At 46.3% G+C, this 23,370-nt stretch overlaps 1 protein-coding gene across 3 annotated transcripts in view; it reads right to left on the bottom strand.

Moving 5' to 3' along the window:
• The window catches only part of LOC110507539 (uncharacterized), a 37,459-nt gene that overhangs the window by 2,349 nt on the left and 11,740 nt on the right, over positions 1-23,370 (bottom strand). The window contains exons 1-13 of one of the 3 annotated variants that reach the window (XM_036964968.2): positions 19,663-19,747; positions 9,736-9,848; positions 8,798-8,862; positions 8,518-8,645; positions 8,354-8,419; positions 8,188-8,253; positions 7,832-8,026; positions 5,914-6,007; positions 2,549-2,677; positions 2,276-2,322; positions 2,006-2,152; positions 1,320-1,520; positions 149-1,229 (exon numbers count right to left, since the gene is read on the bottom strand). In XM_036964968.2, the coding sequence (XP_036820863.2) occupies positions 149-1,229; positions 1,320-1,520; positions 2,006-2,152; positions 2,276-2,322; positions 2,549-2,677; positions 5,914-6,007; positions 7,832-8,026; positions 8,188-8,253; positions 8,354-8,419; positions 8,518-8,645; positions 8,798-8,862; positions 9,736-9,848; positions 19,663-19,679 (2,349 nt within the window). In that variant the 5' untranslated portion in view covers positions 19,680-19,747. Of the gene's footprint in view, positions 1-148; positions 1,230-1,319; positions 1,521-2,005; positions 2,153-2,275; positions 2,323-2,548; positions 2,678-5,913; positions 6,008-7,831; positions 8,027-8,187; positions 8,254-8,353; positions 8,420-8,517; positions 8,646-8,797; positions 8,863-9,735; positions 9,849-18,772; positions 19,445-19,662; positions 19,748-23,370 lie in introns of those variants that run through there. The other 2 variants (XM_036964966.2, XM_036964967.2) reach the window with 2 other exon arrangements.

Raw genomic sequence — 23,370 nt, 5'->3', positions numbered from 1 at the left:
TTCATTCGATTGACTGTCTCCATTGAGGATCTTGTTTTAAATCACTCAGTAACTCTCAGCAGGGCTGTGGAGCTCTGAAGGCATTAGATAGATGGCAGGAATTCATCATTCAAATTTCAGTGTAAATAAAATTAAATGGCCGCCTCACCTTTCCCTGCTCCTCTTCCTCTGTGCTTGGCAGTGGTGGCAGTGCTCCAGCAGGGTTCTCGGGGGACAGCGGCTGCAGCTCCTGGCTGGGGCACTGCGACTGAGGCGTCCGCTGAGCCATCTGCTCGGAAAGAGTCCGGGTCTTTCCATCTTGGGACAGGCCCAGGAATTTCTCGCGGGCGCTGAAGAAGTCGATGCTGTCCGTGCCGAGGTTGGAGGACGTGGTGACGCATGTGGCGTCGACGGGGTTAGCGAGGATAGTGTCTGTGTCGCCGCCGGGGTTGTTGTTGTCATCGTTGGCGTAGGGTCCTAAAGACCCAGGCGTTGTTGGGGTGAGAGGGCTCACGGCCATGGGGATCCCTGGGGACATCATACTGACACTGTCCCCCCTCTCGCTCAGCGGGTCTGACAGGGAGCGTCCCAGGGTGTCCGAGTCGTCGCTGGACTCCAGGGTGTCCTGAGATACGACCTCGGAGCTGCTGTGGTCAGGCAGATCCAGGGTCAGCTCTACACTTTGGGATTTCTGTTTAGGCACAGGACTGGACAACTGTGTGCTCAAACCTAGATGGAGAGGTTTGGCCAGTGGCTGGGGGAAGGGAGAAGGAGGGAGGATATGCAGTGAGGGGGGAGGATGGGGGACGGCGGTGATTGGCACAGTCACGGCCACCCCCGCCAGAGCAGAGTTGTCCGTTCTCTCCTCGGGCACCACCGTGACCGCCCGTGGGCGGAAGGAGTCCTGGCGGGGTCCTCGCCCTCGAGAAAAGAGTCTCTCCCGGGAGACACACAGACCGTTGGAGGCTGGCGGGCCAGGGGAGTGGGAGAGTGAGCGGGTGAGTCGGACGGGCTCCGACTGTGTGTCTGAGATGTGGGAGCCCTTGGACTTGTTGTCGGGGTCATTGGCAGCACCAAGCGCCTGGAGCAGGAAGTGTTGCAGAGAGGGCGTGGGGCCATTGTTGTTGTTGTGTGGGTCCGAGAGGCCCAGGGTGTGGCTGGGAGGGCCCGTCTTACACAGCGGAGACTCGTGGCGCTCTGAGAGGTCGCTGTCCGAGTGGGAGCGCCACAACTTGTTATGCCTCTGTTTGCTACGGAGAAAGGAGGAGGAAAGGTGTCTGTGAGAGCTGTGTGTGGGGGCCCAGAATGTGAGAGCTGTGTGTGTGTGTGTGTGTGTCTACCTGGCCAGCAGGATACCCTGGTACTCCTCCAGCTGCTTCATGAAGGAGGGGTTGGGCTTGGTGACGCCGCGGCGCTCCTTGACGTAGTCGAAGGCCCTCTCCAGGTCCCAGCCATACTCCTTCATGGCGTAAGCGATCACCGTGGAGGCCGAGCGACTCACACCCATCTTACAGTGGACCAGGCACTTAGCCCCTGCTTTCCTAATAGGGGAACACAGGGCACGGGTTAGAGGGAGTGAAGAGGACAAAGGCAGAGATGCAGAAGACAAACTGATTATGATATACAGTATTGTATCTTGTATTGATATAGTGTCTTATGGTTATGGTATAGAGCCTTCAAACGCAACTCTGGACCTCAAAGCCAGTTCCACTGCTTGTCACCCTCTAATCAGGGACTGATTTAGACCTGGGACAACAGGTGGGTGCAATTAATTCAGGTAGAACAGAAAGCCAGCAGGCTCCGGACCTCGTAGGGTAAGAGTTGAATACCTCTGTTATAGATCATTCAGAACGTCATAAAAATAACAGTGCTAAAAACAAAAATACAAAAAAATTATACTTAACAAAAAAAGTTGTAAATTGAAAGAGAATCCCCTGAAACCTATTTAATAATAATACATTTTCTTTGACAGACTTTCAAGACACTCAAGGACACCTAATGAAGTGCATCAAATCAGAGCTCTTACCTGGCCTTGGTGATGAACTTGTAGGTGTCATTCCAGTACTCCAGCAGGTTGGTGGCCTCCTCGTCGTACACGCGGATGTTGTGGTACTCAAAAACGCCTGGGAAGAAGTTGTCGATCTCCCGCGTCACATTGAGGATGTACCTCACACTGAAGGAGTGAAACGGAGAACGTCACTCGCTGGTACTTCGACTCCGTATTGAAACTGTGCTGCAACTATCACAGCAACCAACAGTCTGACATGATGATAGAAAAGTCAGAATGGTCTCTTACCCGCTGGTCTGCAGCTCCTCCAAGTTTGAAGCGTTCCACTCAGAGCCCTGAATACAAAAACAGAATTAAACTCGACAGAATCTTACAGATATCAGCAGACAGATAAACAGGCAGAAAAAGGGACAAAAAGAGGAAGGCAACATAAAAAGAGGAAGGCAACATAAAAGTAGTGCACTATATAGGGAATAGGGTGCCAGTCCTTGTCTAAAGTAGTGCACTATATATAAGGAATAGGGTGCCAGTCCTTGTCTAAAGTAGTGCACTATATTTTACCAGGTAAACATGGTCAAAGATCTCTGTGGGGCTGTCCATCTGACCCAGGATGACGATCATCTCGTTGTCAATAAACTCCTTGAACTCCCGAAGGTTGCACACCATCTGCATCTCCAGCTCTGTGCGAATCTGAAGAACCAGTAGAGAACCCGTTAGCACCAGTAGAGAACCCGTAGAGAACCCGTTAGAACCAGTAGAGAACCCGTAGAGAACCCATTAGAACTAGAGGTCGATCGATTAATCGGAATGGCTGATTAATTAAGGCCGATTTCAAGTTTTTATAATAAATCACATATTTTTTTTTTACACCTTTATTTAACTAGGCAAGTCAGTTAAAAACACATACTTATTTTCAATGACGGCCTAGGAACGGTGGGTTCTGTCATTCTGCCCCTGAACAAGGCAGTTAACCCACCGTTCCTTAACCTTGTCAGCTCGGGGATTCAATCTCGCAACCTTACAGTTAACTAGTCCAACGCTCTAACCACCTGCCTCTCATTGCACTCCACGAGGAGCCTGCCTGTTACGCAAATTCAGTAAGAAGCCAAGGTAAGTTGCTAACTAGCATTAAACTTACCTTATAAAAAACAATCAATCATAATCACTAGTTATAACTACACATGGTTGATGATATTACTAGTTTATCTAGCGTGTCCTGCGTTGCATATAATCGATGCGGTGCACATTCAAGAAAAAGCCCTGTCGTTGCTCCAACGTGTACCTAACCATAAACATCAATGCCTTTCTTAACCTCTCTAGGGTAGGGGGCAGCATTCAGAATTTTGGATGAAAAGCATGCCCAAATTAAACGGCCTGCAACCCGGGCCCAGAAGATATGATATGCATATAACTGGTGGATTTCGATAAGAGAACATTCTAACGTTTCCAAAACTGTTAACATAGTGTCTGAGTATAACAGAACTGATTTAGCAGGTGAAAACCTGAGAAAAATCCATTCAGGAAGCAGTTTGTTTTGTTTTGTAGTTTTGCCATTACAGTATCCATTGACTTAGGACTCCATTTGCAGTTCCTATGCCTTCCACTAGATGTCAACAGTCTTTAGAAATATTCTTAGAAATGAGGGAGTAAGACCAGTCTGAACGAGTGGACCCTAACGTGACGCAGAGTTTTTTCAGGCGCATGTGCATTTCTTGTTTACCTTTTATATTGATGACGTTATTGTCCGGTTGAAATATTATAGATCATTTAGGCTGAAAACAACCTGAGGATTGAATATAAACATCGTTTGACATGTTTCTATGAACTTTACGGATACAATTTGGATTTTTTGTCTGATTGTTTTGACTGAGTTTGAGCCTGTGGATTACTGAAGAAAACGCGCTAACAAAACTGAGGTTTTTGGATATAAAAAGAGACTTCATCGAACAAAAGGAACATTTATTGAGTAAATTAATTATTAATTTTATCTCTATTTCTGAGTTTTGTAACACTTCTGCTAGGCTGGTTACTGTTTGTAATAATTTGTCAACTGGGCTATGTTCCAGGCTAGGTATGTTCTGGGCTAGGTATGCTTTCGCCGAAAAGCATTTTATAAATATGACACTGTGGTTGGTTTAACAAGAAGTTAATCTTTAAACCTATGTAAAATAATTGAATTTGGCGCTCTGCAACCTCACTGGATGTTGGCCAGATGAAAGATGACATACCCTAGAGAGGTTAAAATCAATACACAAGTATATATTTTTAAACCTGCATATTCTTTCAACTAGGGAAATTGTGTCACTTCTCTTGCAACAGAGTCTGGGTATATGCAGCAGTTTGGGCCGCCTGGCTCGTTGCGAACTCTGAAGACTATTTCTTCCTAACAAAGACAGCCAACTTCGCCAAACGGGGGATGATTTAACAAAAGCGCATTAGCGGAAAAAAAAGCAATCGTTGCACGACTGTACCCAACCATAAACATCAATGCCTTTCTTAAAATCAATACACAGAAGTATATATTTTTAAACCTGCATAATTAGCTAAAATAATTCAAGGTTAGCAGGCAATATTAACCAGGTGAAATTGTGTCACTTCTCTTGCGTTCATTGCACGCAGAGTCAGGATATATGCAACAGTTTGGGCCGCCTGGCTCGTTGCGAACTAATTTGCCAGAATTTTACACAAATATGACATAACATTGAAGGTTGTGCAATGTAACAGCAATATTTAGACTTATGGATGCCACCCGTTAGATAAAATACGGAACGGTTCCGTATTTCAGTGAAAGAATAAACGTTTTGTTTGAGATGATAGTTTACAGATTCAACCATATTAATGACCTAAGGCTCATATTTCTGTGTGTTATTATGTTATAATTAAGTCTATGATTTGACAGAGCAGTCTGACTGAGCGATGGTAGGCACCAGCAGGCTCGTAAGCATTCATTCAAACAGCACTTTTGTATGTTTGCCAGCAGCTCTTCACTGTGCTTCAAGCATTGAGCTGTTTGACTTCAAGCCTATCAACTCCCGAGATTAGGCTGATGTAACCGATGTGAAATGGCTAGCTAGTTAGCGGGGTGCGCGCTAATAGCGTTTCAAACTTCCGACTTGGAGTGGTTATTCCCCTTGCTCTGCATGGGTAACGCTGCTTCGAGGGTGACTGTTGTCGATGTGTTTCTGGTTCGAGCCCAGGTAGAGGCGAGGAGAGGGACGGAAGCTATACTGTTACACTGGCAATACTAACATCCAATAGTCAAAGGTATATGAAATAGAAATGGTATAGAGAGAAATATTCCTATAATAACTACAACCTAAAACTTCTTACCTGGGAATATTGAAGACTCATGTTAAAAGGAACCACCAGCTTTCATATATTCTCATGTTCTGAGCAAGGAACTTAAACGTTAGCTTTTTTTACATGGCACATATTGCACTTTTATTTTCTTCTCCAACACTTTGTTTTTGCATTACTTACACCAAATTGAACATGTTTCATTATTTATTTGAGGCTAAATTGATTTTATTGATGCATTATATTAAGTTAAAATAAGTGTTCATTCAGTATTGTTGTAATTGTCATTATTACAAATATATATATTATTATTTTTATTTATTATTAGTAGTATTATTATTTTTATTTATTATTAGTAGTATTATTATTATTATTTTTTTTAAATTTAAAATCGGCCGATTAATCAGTATCGGCTTTTTTTTTGGTCCTCCAACAATCGGTAACGGTGTTGAAAAATCATAATCGGTCGACCTCTAATTAGAACCAGTAGAGAACCCATTAGAACCAGTAGAGAACCCAGTTGAGAACCTATTAGAACCAGTAGAGAACCCATTCGAACCAGTAGAGAACCCATTAGAGAACCTGTTAGAACCAGTAATGGTGTGTGTGTGACAAGGTCTTCAACCCACTTCTTTGGAGGTGACATTCTCCAGGTCTTTCTGCATCATGATCTCTCTGAGGCGAGTCTTGATCAACCTCTCCGTGCGCTCCCTCTCAGTGGGCCTGTGGACACACAAAAAACACCCTCAGTACACCTCAAGACACAACCCTCAGTCTACCTTGGAGAGTTGTGGGGGACTCTCTTGCCCAGAAGAGCTTCACACAATACTAAATGTGACTAGTGAGGAATACACTAAAGCCACTAAGTGCCTCTGGTTTGACAAGAGCAAAGAGTCTCCACATCATACAAAACCACAGAACTCAGTTGAAGTCTAGGTTGTTCTTGTTATAATGACGAGTCCCTGCCCTCGCCTCTCTCTAACTGCATCTAGAGGACACATTTAGCCACTTGTGCAGCGCTAAGGGCAACATGCCCTGATTAGGTCCCTTGAGACCCTCTTCTGTCCACCCCCCCCCCCCCCCCCCCCTCTCCTACCAAATCACCTCTCTTCACAATTCACATCGCAATGTAGGTGAGTAGCTATGCTCCGACAACAGTCAGCATGATTGTGCAGCAGCAGGAGTGTGTTGGGACTTGGTGTTGTTGTCCCAGTCTGATGAACCGTCATGCTTATTATTATGTTGCGTCCTTATTGGAACATCGGAAAGAGCCAGGGGCAGCTTGTTTATAGAAACAAAGACTTGATTGGCCTCTTGAGGAAAGGGTTTGGGGACTTGGGGAACTTGAAACATGTTGCATCTTCCAAGAGACCGAGCTACCGGGGTTAGGTTACTGGCTATGTCAGAGGTGCCTGACCTCTGACATAACACCTCACCCACGTGCCAATGAACACAAGGGTAGGGGTCGGTTTCATTTTAACTCAATTCAGGAAGTAAACTCGGAATCCATTGCCGTATCAGTTGAACACCTGAATTGAAATTGACCCCAACACACTACAGTTGTAAGCACTACAATGTATGCAATTGCACACGTTCAACCTACACACACACACACACACACACACACATATTTGCGGGTGACAAATGTGTGTAAAATCCTCCACCTCAGAGTGAGCCCTCAATAGTGAATAAAATGAATGTGCAAAGAGCAAAGGCAAATATGATGTGCGTCTGTCAGACAGGCATCTCACCTTCGGCAGTGACCCCAACAAGGTTGACTAACACTCGCATTGTCTGCCTTCAAGTGTGTGTGTGTGCAAAGTACTCAAGCTTAACCAGGGTGTGTGTGCGCGCACACGTCTTTCCACTGTACCTGCATGGCTAGGCTTAAGGCTAACTGGGCCGTTGGATGTCAAAGCAGAGGTTTTGGTTTTGACCTCTTAAAATGTCTTCCAACATGTCGAGTGCTATTATTTCTACTCAATTACCCCCTCCATCCATCCTCTCCTTCGCTAAGACTGCCCTCGGCCACCTGCTTCCGTCCGTCTGCCCGCTCGTCTACCTATCTGTCTAGCAACTCTTTCCATGCATAACTAAAGCGGTCACGGAGGGCTATTTTCGACTGCTGGCATGCAAGCCGAGTTCTGGCGTTATAGACAGCCCCCCCCTAAACGAGCAGGCACACGTGACCGCGTCTGGGTGGGGAATTTCCCCCGCTAATACAGACCTCGCTGAGCTGCATCCTCCTGCTACAGCAGATTGATACCTCGGTCATGACGAGGTAACGCTCAGAGCTCTGTGCGTGTTTGACTCTGGTCTCTAAGGCAAAGGTCGCAGGGGGTCTTGAGAAGTCTACCTGAAGCTGGGTGTTGTGGCAACAAGGGAAGCAGATGACACTGCACTGGTAATTGGGCAATGTTGTTTTCTGTGGGAGAGAAGTCCATGTGACTTACCCAACACAAGACTTTCCCAGTTGCTTAATGTGGAAGTGTGTGTGTGTGTGTGTGTGTGTGAGAGAGAGAGAGAGACACTAGCTGGTGCACTCACACGTCGGTGAAGAGGACGGGCGAGTCGGCGCGGTGGGACTGGACATCCTGCATAACGTTCCACTCGTTGATGCAGACCTGGTCAGAGGAGACCTGGCTCTGATAGTAGCTGACCCAGGTCAGGAACAGGCTGCCGGGGTAGTAGTTGTGACAGCGGGCCACCTCGCACGCCTTGTGGAGCGACTGCAGGGCGGACCTGGGGGGGGCACAGGGGGAGGTGGAGAGGTAAGAAGAGGAGGAAGGAGAGAACAGGAGAAAGAAAGAGATGAATAACAGGATAAACCAACAGATAAAAGAGGGGACAAGTCAAAAAAGAGAGGGGGATGAGATGGCAGGAGAGAAAGGAGGAGCGCTCACCACATGGCCTGGACAGAGACCGGTTTGAAGACATGGACCCTGTTGACCGTGGACACACTGAAGCCCCTACAGAGACAAACAGACAGGTTGTGTGACAGTCCCACTGGGCAGAAGAACTACAGTAAATGCAGGGAGGAGGAAACAGGTGACGTATCGCTCTTCTTACCCGTCTCCATCCAAGTGGATCAGTGTGTCGCTCCACAGGGGTAGAACCAGCCCCATTGTGCATGAGCTGCAGGAGGAGACAGCTGTTAAAGAGGTTACACACACCTCCAAAAGAGGTGGGTCTCTCTAACACACTCAATGCATGGAGTGTTACTAACTACTAACCTGTCTGAGGAGCCAAAGTCCAGGCCCAGCACCACGCTCTCCTCTGTGTCCTGTCTCCCATTGGTGGACACCACCACCATGTAACGCGTGCACTGAGGCTGAGCGTACGCACTCTCCAGGCGCACAGCCTTATGGGAAGACGAGAGAGAGGGAGGGAGGGTGAATAATATCCTCTGGTCAATCCGTCTGCATTTGGAAGTATTCATCAGAATAGTCCTAGACTCATTTGTCTGCCATGTGAGTGAAACATCTTGAATTTGACATTTGCGACGAGACGTACCAGGCGGATGTTGTCTTCTGGCCGCAGCACGGTGAACATGGTCTGCAGGTGCTGCTGGAGGTCACCTGGGGAAGGAGAGAGAAACAGATCAGTACACACTGCACGCGATCTGCTCCTACTCATGACTCTTCTGTGTGAAGTTAGTCCACATTATGCAGACATACAAAAATGACAGTGTGTCTGATTAAACACTTCTAGAAACTCCAAAATGTAGCTCGGATAAACATTTACATTCAAACGCAGCCGAAGTAACAGAAAATCTCCAACACCTGAGAGCGTTTTCCCACACTTAAGGGCCAAAAGGACATTTGTCAGTGAAAACAAGACAGACAGTGGGATGTACCAGCCCTAGATAAAATAATTGGTGAAAAACTACTAGAAAACCCAGCAGAGCAGAGTAGCCTTCCCACAAGTACACATACTTACAACAATTATCTCTGCCCTTGAGCACGAGGACACTGGTATGGAAAAACACACGCCTAAATAGCAACTCTATGGCAAAGCAACGTGCATTCAGTGGCCCACCGGTGTCATATTGTAACAGCTATGGGGTCAATTGAACTAGACAGCTTTGCTCTGCTCTGGTGACTTAAACAACAGAACTGGACATTGTTGGTTCCCTCAACACTGCAGAATGCCTGCTGCATTCCAATGATAAGAGGTACTATGGTTTGGCCTCATGTTGGGGCAGTGTCAGTTTCCCACGAGTCTGTGTTGAGAATTGAGGCGTGTTCACCAGGTCAACATTGTGGAACATTTCTATGTTGTAAAGAGCTGAACAGACAGGCTTCTCTGACATGTGAAGTAAAGTATCATGTTGTTTCTATTTGGGACATGTCCATCTGCAACGTTCCACAATGTTTGCCTAATGAACTCACCCCTGTCCTATGGCTGTCTGTTGGTTGATTTGTTGTTAGTCAGTCAGTGGGAGGGCATACCTGTGTGTTTGTTCCACTGCTGGCTGATGCGGGGCGCCGAGGAAGGGGAGGAGCCATTTCCCCGAGGCAGGAAGACAGCGGCGCCCTTCACCGTCAGGAAGCTCTCACTGATGCTGATTGGAGAGAAAACACAGGGTCACAGAGGGGCCAGAGACCGATGCTAACAGAACGGTCCCGGGCTAGAGGTTCAAACACACACAGCTTCATTCTTCATAAGCCAATCTGAAGAGCAACAGCAGCATGTGATCCAGGCAGCTACATCTCATAAACAGACAGAGCCACGTGCACTCCAACACAACATTCCCCTCTGGCCAGGCCACATCCACCTAACAGCTGGAGGCTAGGGGGTAGAGCCAAGGGTCAGTTAGACTACCCCCCCCCCCCCACACACACACACACACACACACACACACACACACACACACACACACAACTGGTTCAGACGGAGAAGAGCTCCCACTGTGGGAGTTCATGTACGGGATCACACCTCTCCGTGGTACCACATAATCAAATTAACTATAGTACCCAGCACACCATCACCACACTAGAACAAGTGGAGAAGTCACGTGATCTACAGGGGATACTAGCTGATGGATATGGTGTGTGTGCACGTACACGAGCGTGTAGCCTATATCTCCACAGCACAGAACATATACTCTACAGAATCTCACAGGGTGGCACACTGACCTTAGCGCGTCTCATTAGAGGGCGAGGAGACCTACTGAAGACTAAAAGTGGCAGGTGACTGATTCAGGCCTAGGCTACAAAAACAATGTGCCTCATTGACCCCCATGTGAAGTGTGTATTGAGCTGCTACTAGGGTAAACCTTCTGTAACAACCCTGCCCTGAGTTCTGCTCAATATCCACACCATCAAATCTAGCGTGGGTTGACTGGGCGGCACAGAGTCAGTACCGTCCGGCTGTGTCCTCCGGTCCTTCCTCAAACAGACGCGGGATGGGGAAATGAGCAATGATGAGCCGAATAGCAGAAGCGTGGGGGAGACTTGCAAAGAGACGCTGTGCAATCTGAGGCGTGAGGGGACACGCCTGGACCAGAATAAGAAAGAAAACAAACAAAGCGAGCGAGCGAAAACTCTCGGACGGGTTGAGTTAATTTCCCATCCTGACCCGCTCAACCCTGACCCAGCTGTTTCCTCCTACTTCACAATCCCCCTCTTTCTTCATACCCCTCACTTTCTTCATACCTCTCTCACTTCCTCTTTCTTCATACCGTGCTCTCTGTTTGACTCCACTTCTCTCCCCTGCTGTACAGCTGTGTCTAATCATGTCTGAACCATGGTGTGTAGCACACGCCCACCAGCAGACAGGACAGAGCCCCAGCAGGCAGACAGGACAGAGCCCCAGCAGGCAGACAGGACAGAGCCCCAGCAGGCAGACAGGACAGAGCCCCAGCAGACAGACAGGACAGAGCCCCAGCAGACAGACAGGACAGAGCCCCAGCAGACAGACAGGACAGAGCCCCAGCAGACAGACAGGACAGAGCCCCAGCAGACAGACAGGACAGAGCCCCAGCAGACAGACAGGACAGAGCCCCAGCAGACAGACAGGACAGAGCCCCAGCAGACAGACAGGACAGAGCCCCAGACGACAGACAGGACAGAGCCCCATATAGACACAGGACAGAGCCCCATACAGACAGACAGGACAGAGCCCCAGACAGACAGACACAGACAGGACAGAGCCCCAGACAGACAGACACAGACAGGACAGAGCCCCAGACAGACAGACAGGACAGAGCCCCAGCAGACAGACAGGACAGAGCCCCAGACGACAGACAGGACAGAGCCCCATATAGACACAGGACAGAGCCCCATACAGACAGACAGGACAGAGCCCCAGACAGACAGACACAGACAGGACAGAGCCCCAGACAGACAGACACAGACAGGACAGAGCCCCAGACAGACAGACAGACAGGACAGAGCCCCAGACAGACAGACAGGACAGAGCCCCAGACAGACAGACAGGACAGAGCCCCAGACAGACAGACAGACAGGACAGAGCCCCAGACAGACAGACAGACAGGACAGAGCCCCAGACAGACAGACAGACAGGACAGAGCCCCAGACAGACAGACAGACAGGACAGAGCCCCAGACAGACAGACAGGACAGAGCCCCAGACAGACAGCGACACATCATCAAGTGTAAAACACTGACCCCTTAGTGAAGAGCTTTGCACCTCCTGCCAGCGTAGGAATCCAAAACCAGGTAGTCAGACATACGTCACTGTCAAGTGGCTCTCTACTGTTGCTAAAAATATCTTGTTATTTTCTAAATGACTATAAATAACTAGACTGCCTTGATCAACCACTGTCCTTCACATTCAAATGAAGCACATTAAATCCCGTTCAGGTGTATCTTTACTGTGTAAGATAAACCCAACAGTCAGATCAGTAGACAAAGGGGGCATTTGTTGTCCACTAGCTAGAACACCTCGGTTCCATTGTGAAATATTACCCACACCTCAACAACTGATAAGTCTACCTGCTGATCATTTCCCCAATATAGTTTGAAATTCATACACAGTCCGTCAAATTATGGTAGAACTATTCTGACAACGCTAGTGTTCCGAATCACCACTATAGTGCGTCCCAAATGACACCCTATTCCCTACACAGTGCACTACTTTTGACCAGAGCCCTATGGGTGCAGGCCCGAACAGTGGAAATATCGAGTGTGGCTGTATGATGGTAGAAAGAGAGCCACTCTAGACTAGAGCCACGTTGGCCCTGATTCAGGTCTATGGGCAGCAGGTCAGCAGCAGAGGGCATTGAGGCCGAGTCTGAGGCGACACGCAGGAATTTTGCCCTGGCTGACATTTTACTGTGCAGACATGTAAGGGAATACTCTCCTCTTCCCACAGGCAGACAGACGTGGGGACAAGAAGGGAGGGAGGGTCATCGTTTGGCATGCAGCACAGGGCAGTACTTGTTAGGGTACAGACACAATCATCACTATGTAAGGGGCCCTTCTCTGATAGCCTAGCACCCCACTCTCCTCCCACTCCCAAAAAGACGTGTGTGGGACTGACATGCCCCCTCCCCTCCCTGTAACTGCCCATATTAGTTCCACTCTTAACTAGGGGAGAGATAAATATAGGCCCAGGCTGCAGAGGCCTGGCCGGCGCTGCTGAAGGCTCTGTGTTCAGCCCAGAAAGATAGGGGCAGTGGTGGTGGGAGAGGGGGGGTGGATAGCAGGGCTGCATTCTAGCACTTCCTACGGTACAGATTAGGCAATGAGAGACCTGTGCATGCACACACACAGAGATGTGAATTAGCGAGCGGTTTAAATACAGAGCAAGAGTAGCCGAACGGACAAGGGGAGATAATTATGCCAGAGACCATGAGAGAGAGCGAGAGAGAGAGACCCTAAGAGAGAAAGGGAGAGAGAGAAAGAGTTACAGGCCAAGGCTAAAGATAAACTGACAACCTGTGAGTGTGTTTCTAGAGCTGGATTGAAATTGGAGTCTCGACTCAGAGTTTCCTTGTAAGTGCAGTCAGGCTCGGGACCAATTCCGGTAAGCAGACCTAGCTTCCTCAGAGCTGCATCACAAGGACAGAGGCATTCAGTTAAAGGCCTTAGGACTATTCTGAGAGGAGGAAAATTCCACATCAGTACTACCACCTACCTATCGAACTCCAATCCACTGGAATGAAGATGGGGCTCAATCAACACAGATGTAAGAAAGGAGCCTGTGTTCAAATCAAAACTATGTCTGCGTCCCAAATGGAACCCTATTCCCTACACGGGCGTGTAAACGCTTAAACACAGGAATCTTTACGGTTAACCCCAAAAAATCCCAAAACTACATTGACCACTTTTTAATATATTTTTTTAAGTGCATTAATCACAAAACTACCACTAACAGGTCTCGATCATTATCATAAAAGGGAAAAATTCAATACAAATCTAATGCAACAATTGGGGATGCACGAGCTTTCAGGTGAACATATTGGAATCGGCCGATATTATCCAAAAATGCCAACATCGGTGTCGGCACGATGTTTAGTTTAACGCCGATGTGAAAAACCGATGTCAACGCTGACATGCATACCAATATAACGGAGGTACATGACGTCATGACGCCACGTAAAACGTTGCGCTACACAGCATTCCGAATTTAGATCACAATGTCTGCTGTGTGGATCGAACAGTCAACAAGTCGAGCAGTAATTTGAAAGAGTAAGAACATTTCAGCGAGACAACTCAAAGGCGAGATCCATTAACGCCAAGATAATGGAAATCATTGCCCTTGACAATCATCCATTCTCTGTCGTGGGTGATGTTGGCTTTCGCCGACCGGAGTTACACAGTAATAGAGTCACTGCTATTAGCTTCATGACATACATACTATGGAATGCCGTTTGGGTCTTTGCGTGTCAAAAATACAGTAGCACTGTCAAAGCTGTACAAAAAAAAATGCAAAAAAGCAAACACCGCCCACGAACGATGCGTTTACAATAACGCATTGGTAATAAAGCATCATTTGCTTGACCGCAACTTCTGGGGTAGCTAGCTAACTTTAGCTTGGTACCTAGCTAGCACCAATACAACCAGCCTGAAACCAATGACCAGTAGAAACTGCAGTCATTTTCATTATTCTTAGCAATGATTTAGGAATCCTTGTGAGTAAGTATTAGCTAGGTAGCCACAATAGTGGCATTTGCGGGTTGCCTTCAAAATAAAAGTATGTCATTGACAGTGATGCAAATGAATACAAAATGGTAGAATTATGCCACACTTTTATTTAAGGCTAGCTGCAAAGTCCACTATTTTGGCTAATCCTTATTGTGGCTAGCTTCACATAGATGGGTGTGACAACCATTAAATCAAATAAGAACAGTCTTATAAATTAGGGTTAATTTAGATGACACCTAGCTATATAGTTAGCTAGCTAGGTAACTATATAGCTACTGAAACAGATGCCGTTTTGCTGTTTCTGGGGAAGAACATTGTTTGCATCCATGAGCTAGCTAGTTTTATTTTTTATGACCAGCACTGCAGTTTCGCAAGACAACTTTACCAGCATCATAGCATACGTATCGATGAATCGTTGTGACATATGAAATACAAGTGACAGTGTAATCAATGTGTAATAACTAGGTAAAAAATGAATGAACGTGTTAATTGTGACGTGATATTCAGGTCCTGATTGATCAACAAGATTTGACACGTCAAAGTGTTATTTGACGTGCATCTGACATGCAAAGACCCAAACGGCGTTCCATAGAAATCCTGGTTGAGAATGAAACGACTGGACAACGAAACAGCACAGCAAGTAAGTGAAAGAAAAAGTTTTGATTATATTTCACTGGTAATGGGGACATATGTAAATGCCAACTAAATAACTTTTTGGTCAGTGTGGTGTGTGTAACCTTTATTTAACTAGGCAAGTCAGTTTACAATGACGGCCTACCCTGGGCAAACCCGGCGACGCTGGGCCAATTCCCAACTATGGGACTCCCAATCACTATGTGATACAGCCCGGATTAGAACCAGGGACTGTGTTAACGGCTGTTGCACTGAGATGCAGTGCCTTACACCGCTGCGTCCATGTGTGTTAACTATTTAACTGTACTAGAATGCTTATAAGGCCACTAACTAAAAAAAAAATTATATCGGTATCGAGTTTTTTGGCAAGGAAAATATCGGTATCGGGAAAAAAATGTAATATCGGTGCATCACTAGCAGCAATGATGTAACATTACTAGGAGAAGATATGCATCTTTTAATTGATTTGCATGAGACAGGAAAGTGACAGCAGCTAAGTTCTGTATGGCAATACTTTGATAAAGTTAAATGAAAAGGTGGTGAAATAAATGCAAACTTTGCTAGATGAAATTGAGCTACAGCTATGAGAACCAACCAGTTTCTGGCAGCAGTGAGAAAATCAGTGCTGATTATAGGAATGAAGCAGTTTATGCGCAGCCATTGTCAATGGTAGAGGATGCCCTCTTCACTGCCCTGATAGCGTACGTAGAACAAACAAGATGCCATGTCAAAAAAACGTGACGGCCTGCATGGAGAAATTATACAATGATTGTTCTGCAAGTATAAAGCGCAAGCTTTCAAACACAATACGTGGCGTTAACAACAGATTGTAGGATTGCTGTCATACATCCCCGCAACGAGCCGTCACATTGACGAGAAGTGGGATATGAAGTCCCGTGTGCTGACAACTCAGAACATGGAAGAGGGACACAGCAGAGAAAGGTCACATGCAAGATCATATCTGAATTGTGAATTCACGTCATTTTCTTATTGTTTAAACGATAGGGGAAAAAATGGCAGTTTAAACATTAAGAACAATGGTACATTTGTCACATCCCCATTCTCTACATGGTGCTACTAGTAGCACCGTCATGGTATCGTCTCACTAGGCTGCTGATGAACCAGACCTATAGCATCTCTTACCAACCTCAACATCTCCCGTTCCATTTTGTGTTTACCGATGTTATGAATACTAATCACATACCAAATCTGGCTTCCTTGTGTGGCTGCCAATCTTTACACACTTAAAGAGAGTCAGATTCATATTCTTCAAATCGCTTTTCCCCAGAATAACAGCAACGCAGCACACGTGTGTGTGTTTGGTGTACAGCGAAGTGGGGTAGTATTCTAAATTATTAGAGGGACAACACCTGTTTGATTTGACGTTTCCAGCAGTTAGCCACACTGTAAACCTGTAATTAGCCCAGCCTATGGTGAAACAAAATCTGACACACAGGCATTCCTCCTTTTTTCTCCCCAATTTCGTGGTATCCAATTGTTGTAGTAGCTACTATCTTGTCTCTTTGCTACAAATCCCGTACGGGCTCGGGAGAGACGAAGGTTGAATGTCATGCGTCCTCCGATACACAACCCAACCAGCCGTACTGCTTCTTAACACAGCGCGCATCCAACCCGGAAGCAAGCTGCACCAATGTGTCTGAGGCTACACCGTGCACCTGGCAACCTTGGCTAGTGCGCACTGCGCCCGGCCCGCCACAGGAGTCGCTGGTGCGCGATGAGACAAGGACATCCCTACTGACCAATCCCTCCCTAACCCGGACGACACTAGGCCAATTGTGCGTCGCCCCACGGACCTCCCGGTCACGGCCGGTTACGACAGAGCCTGGGCGCGAACCCAGGGACTCTGATGGCACAGCTGGCGCTGCAGTACCTCTGTCTATTTCTAACATGGTTGCACACCAATAACAAAATCAGTTCGTAAATAGTGTCATAACGCATAGATTTTCTGGATCGGTTTGACAGAGTTGTCGAGGAAAGGAGGCCATGATATAGTCTATAGGTGGTTGTTTGCCCACCCTGAAAAGGCTAAGAGAATACATACTAAAACCGGACCAAATTTTTCCTCCAAAACAAAGAAGTTGGTTCTCTTACTTACGTGTGTGTGTGTGTGTGTGTGTGTGTGTGTGTGTGTGTGTGTGTGTGTGTGTGTGTGTGTGTGTCTTTCAGATTAAGACAAAGTATAGGCTATTCAAATGACTAACTAGTCTATGCCATATAAAAGTATAACAGCCCTTGTCAAACACACACACAGTGAACTAGTGAGTCAAGAAATACAAGGCATCCACTCCTGGAGTACCCAATGATATCTAATATCCCCCATAAACAAATAAGTAGCACCACTACCCATGTAGCCATAGAAACCAGTGCAAAATGAGTATATGGACAGCAAACAATACATTTGCATGTCTTCATTGAGCAGCCTCTCAGAGGAAAATGGTCAATCAATGCAAAATCAGTCAGGGGCAACATCAGGGTTGTGTAACATGCAACATGGTCTGGACAGCCAGTCATTGTCACAGGGGAATGTGATATATAACCATTGCATCTTTGATGGTACGGTATTTGCTGATCAAGTCCACATTGATGGACTGCTAGACCTACTGAAACATGCAGTAGGCCTACACTAAAAAGGGTGTCAAGGCTAGCTCCAACATATTAACACCAACAGCTTCACTAAACTTTTATTCATCTGATGGACTTACACCTGGAAATACAGGTGCCCTTACATGAGTGCCTTCCTAAAAAACAATCAAACAACATACAGATACAACCCACTAACTGACCTTCATCAGGTAGGCTAGGCTATTTCTCAGTATTCAACTGAGAAATAGCTCTTTATCGGCTGAGTTCTAAATCATTCCTGTATTATGTTCACACCTGTACTACAAGCCAGCTATCAAATCAGTCTCTGGCCGGCCACCTGGACCTGACGACTGGTCTCACACGGTTTCATACAGAGGCCCAGGTAAGAACACCTCAGACGATTAGCCTAGTTAGAATGGCTGCAAGCTTCAGAGCGCAGAGCCTCCACTAAAAAACATGGATGGACAGGCTATACAATATTTTCTTAGGAGACATAATACAACAACAAAATCAGAAAACACAACAGCCAAAATAAAATTGAAAATAAATGATAAATCAAGTTGATTTAATATAATTCTATGTGCTATTAAAGAAGGGCACATTTTAAAAAGGGACTGCCATATGCCTGGATAAGCCAGTTTAGAGGCTTGGAGGACACAGAAGAGAGCTATGCAACTGACAGGGGGGGGGGGGGTCAAGGGAGACTGGCAGGCTGATTCTCTGGCATTAGTTCATAGAGCAGACTGTTGCTTTATATGGATATCTGACCGACAGGATTCATCAGACCAGTTTGGAGACAGCCAGGTAGATGATTCTCTGGCGCCACGCAATGATCAAGGATAACCCATTGTGCCATTATTTCTCAACCAGGAGAGGAAGCTGTCAAGATTACTTGCATCCTGTTACGTCACTAACGGGAAATACATGTAGTCAGGATGGACTGTCACAAATGTATTAGAAATGTGTCAGATTCCTACACAATAATGTTGCAACGTCAGACTATTGACAACTGAGCTGAAGTAAATCAATCGTAAATGTATGCAACATATCGCATGTCCACTACATGGGGAAATGAATCCGGTGGGGAAATGTTCATTTTAACCACAACAAAATATTCGTAACAAAAATGTACAACTCACAGTTGGTTGATCTGGTTCTGAGACACAACTCCGTTTTCGGAGAAGTAGGGCATCATCTTCACTCCGCAGCAGGAGCAGAAGCAGCCCTCCGCCGAGCTCCCGGTAGCGGAGACACTACCGAGAGTCATGACCGGACCACGGAACAGCAGACCGATAGCGCAAAATATCTTCGAAAATGCTCACTCCACTCCGACCATTGTCAACACTTATTAGTACAACGAATCCGATAGATATTCGACAGTATGTTTTTGTCGATCTATCCCCTTCGCGGCATTATAAAATAGGCAGCTGGAAAATAAAGTAAACTGTTAGTAAAATAAAAACGTTAAGCCTAAAATTAAAATATATATTTTTTTACTGTGTATTAAGTACAGTATCCTCTAATAGCAAGACTGTTCCAAATTATGTAACACCGTACGGAGTTATTCTTGCGGTGGGATCTTTCAAACGACCTATAATCAATATTTGTGAAGAGCACTCGCGTCCGTCCTACTGTAAAAGCTTTAAACTTGTAAACGGGACACCGGCAGGAGCTACAAACTCAACTCGTGAGAGGGAGGAGTTGCTGACACATGCTTAGAATGTCCCAATTGAAAGACGAGGGGAGAGCGACAATGTGGCACAACAGATTGGGCACTCCTTCAGCGACAAGGTTGGGGAAGCGCAAGACACAGCCATATAATGTGATGACTGACAAATTCAGAGAGGTGTTGAAGTAAAGAGTTAAAGTACAGATGGAACATACAGGTAACTGCAAAATCAAGGAAACACCAACAAAGTGTCTTAACAGGGCGTTGGGCCACCATGAGCCAAAACAGCGTCAATGCACCTTGGCATAGATTTTACATTGTGTCAGGAACTCTATTGGAGGGATGAGACACCATTCTTACCCAATAAACGCCATCATTTGGTATTATGTTGATGGTTGTGGAAAGCTCCAGAAACTCCCAGAAGTGTAAAAATGGGTTGAGATCTGGTGACAGATGGCCATATGGTTTACATCGTTTTCATGCTTGGTAGCCTATATATTGGCCTGCCCAGCATTTTTATACATGACCCTGAGCATGATGGGATGTTAATTGCTTAATCAACTCAGGAACCACACCTGTGTGGAAGCACCTGCTTACAATATACTTTGCAGCCCTAATTTACTCAAGCAGTTCCATTATTTTTGGCAGAGCTGTGCATACCTAATGCAACCACATGTTCTGTGACAGCAGTGTGTTTACCAACAACTGAATTCTTGGAACTGTGCTCGTGCACACTGCTTTGCCTCACTGAGTACACCCAGACAGCAACTTGACAAAGTCTCAAATAAAAGCTGAATTACAGAGTAAACTGGATTTGGGAACAGACTGCAAAATGAGCTGTACCTTTGCCATTCTGATCAGATATAAGAAGGTGAACTATATCATATGGTTCATGGAGTGGGAGCTCATATGGTTAATGGAGTGGGAGCTCATATGGTTAATGGAGTGGGAGCTCATATGGTTCATGGAGTGGGAGCTCATATGGTTCATGGAGTGGGAGCTCATATGGTTCATGGAGTGGGAGCTCATATGGTTCATGGAGTGGGAGCTCATATGGTTCATGGAGTGGGAGCTCATATGGTTCATGGAGTGGGAGCTCATATGGTTCATGGAGTGGGAGCTCATATGGTTCATGGAGTGGGAGCTCATATGGTTCATGGAGTGGGAGCTCATTCGCACACTGACCAGGAGACTGTGACGTTAACGCAAAGGGGTCACATGAGAGGAAAACAAGGCACTCTCAATGTCGGTAAGGATACGAGTGCACAAAACTTGTACCTGGCAGCTCCAGACAAACCAATGTCTATGTAATAAATCTATGTTATAGACATAGTCCATGGGGTGCATCTCAGTAGGAAAGGGCCATCAACCATTTGGCACCACACCTGTAGGTTAACAGGCCCAGTGTTATACAAAACAACTCTTTTGTAATGTTTATCTAAAGCCAGACTTATGTGTTGGCCTGTTATCTGGATCAGACTGGCAAGTGATATATAGTGTTTAAATAGGAAAGGGAGAGCTCTATGAAGCAGTGTAAATAGGCTACACGAGGGAACCATGTTTACTACTCCACTGGGGGTGAGATCATTCACATGGATTTGGGCTCCACTTGGCTACAATAGATGAATCTCGATTGTGTTTCCTTATGTCCTCTCTCCTCGCTTCCTTTTCAAAACGCATTGAGGAGAAGTTCAGATTCCTCCTCTAGGACCTTCTCCTCCAATGTGTTTTGAGGAGGCGGCAAAGAAGAAAGAGGACATGAGGAATCAAGGAAATACAATTTTGAAGCACCCAATGTCATATAAAAGGCTTGCTAGTTAAGCGATTGTTATTACCAAGAATGTTCTTCTTTTTCTTAGACTTAGTTTGTACCGATTTCAGACTTGAGATAAGGGTGCAACTTGGACTTTTGCATACATCACAAATTAATGTCAATGGGAGAAGTTAAAATTGGAGTACAGACCTCAAGTGTGAGTACCGATCTTCACCACTGATCACAAGAGCCAGGTGACAAAGCAGACTCTATGGAAGCTATTTTAGTGTGTTTAAGTCTTTGTACTAGTACTGTACAAACAAGGCAGACAACCATACAGTATTTTCAAGGTCTGCTCTACAATGAGTCCCTACAAAGTCAACAGCTCAGTCTCCTCTTCCTGCTCCCCATTGTCCCTCGTCTCCGAACGATTATAAGCCAGTCCTGGAATTTCACTTAACACGACCTGGCCTTGGATAAAGAATGAAAGCGGTAATGTGTGTACACAACAAAGATGACGGTTCTGAGAACACAGCTCTTCCTCTGTCCTTTACTTCCTTCCTGGTCTGCTTGAGCCAAAACAAAACAATGTATAGGCTAGGCCTACATGGCTAAAATGTCCACCTTATAAAACAGGCCATAGTCTGTCTGGTCATTTGGTCTCACTCATACTGGAAAGCTTCAAATGGTGGCAGCCAGTGTAGTTTCACATGCTCCCCCATGGGAGCTAGGTCTATAGACTGTATTATGCAAATGTAGTGCTGCTTGGTGTAGAAGAGGTCAGACGCCAGAGGTCAATTACACCTGACGACAGGGGCTCAAATCAGAGGGCTCTTAGTCAAAACACTCCATTGATGTTTCCAGTCCCCACGGCCAGCCATTACCCAAGTCACTACATAACACAGGCTGCCGGTACACACAAACAGGCAGCTACTACGCAAGTTGCCCTCCTAAAGTTATACAACTTAAGTGGCCAAAGAAAAGATGAGAAGGCTGGCTGCGATAGCGTGGGACATGGTTACACTCAGTGTTTACAAAGCGTGTGTGTAACACTTGACTCCTCTCGTGCACTCCAAATAACATGACAGGGAAGGAGACGTAGAAACTCACACATACCTGGGTGTCTTCGGTTACAGGGCATCGTCACATGGTCTCCTCCATCCCAGTCCGCCGCCTCTCTAGTTATGAGGTTTAGCTGGTCACCCACTGGGTCATCATAGAAGGCAACGTTCAACCAACCAACACGCATCAAAACACCATCTGTGTGACCAGCATCTGTGCTAGTTATGTGGCACAGAATGTTTTGGACCTCTTAATAGGCTAGACCACTACTAAATCACATTGTTTTGACTCTGGTAATAGGGTCCGACATGCAGGGGGGGGGCAGCACGTGGGTCCGATTGCGCAATGGCTCGTGTCGCTCTATTGCTCTTTGAATGAGAGTTAGCAGAAAAAAAAGGTCAAAGTGTTGCAGGCAGCAGTCAGCCACTGGGTATCTGTACTCCAAGTTACCCCTTAACATCCTGCTCTCCACTACAAAGTGAGCAGCTGTTTCCTATAGGCCTGCTGCACTGGAGCTAGTTGGAGGAGTAGGGGGTCTGAAATGAGACCAGCCAGAACACATAGCCTACACTAACTGCAGCACTAGTAACAGACCTGGACATGAACGCTAACTACAGGGCAGGCTAACGCCCTGTCAAGCTAAAGTTTTTTTATATTTTTTCACCTACCATGTCACCTATTTAGTTGTGATTTGAGCACCTTGGGACTTAAGTGAAGGGCTAAAAAACGAGACAGAAGATACCAGGAATTAGGAGGAAAGCGGTGATATGATCAGGAAAATTGTCAGCTGAGGTTAGAAGGGTAGTGCTGGTAGACAGGAGAGGTGTTCCCCTTGATAGACAGGCGTGAGAAAACACGCTGCAATGAAAGACGATGACTCCAGGCCATGGGTTTGAGTTGGCTTGCACAGCTGCCATTTCCTTTCCTTCCCGCAACCGGTAATGGGAATTCGTGAACACTGAGCACAGGGTAACTCAAATCCAGAATAACCTGCTCCGACAGCCACATCAGAGACACAGCAGTAGGCAAAAACACAGATGGGAGTCAACCTGTACACCTCCCACTGATGGTAATTTATATAATTTTTTATATAAGTTTGTGTCGTCAAGTTCGCCACCCCATCCGTTGGTTGCACCTGTTGGTCTGCCCTGTACAAAGGTGGCGCACGCCCAGTTGTACCAGTTTCCAAGTCTGCCCCGTACTGGGATTGTGCACACCCATAATTCAAACATGCATGGCTTGAGATGTGGTCA

Source organism: Oncorhynchus mykiss, chromosome 27 (assembly GCF_057628025.1).
Source record: "Oncorhynchus mykiss isolate SJ-2025 chromosome 27, ASM5762802v1, whole genome shotgun sequence".
In the NCBI taxonomy this organism is placed as follows: Eukaryota; Metazoa; Chordata; class Actinopteri; order Salmoniformes; family Salmonidae; genus Oncorhynchus; species Oncorhynchus mykiss.
This window is presented reverse-complemented; position numbering and strand designations above follow the sequence as displayed.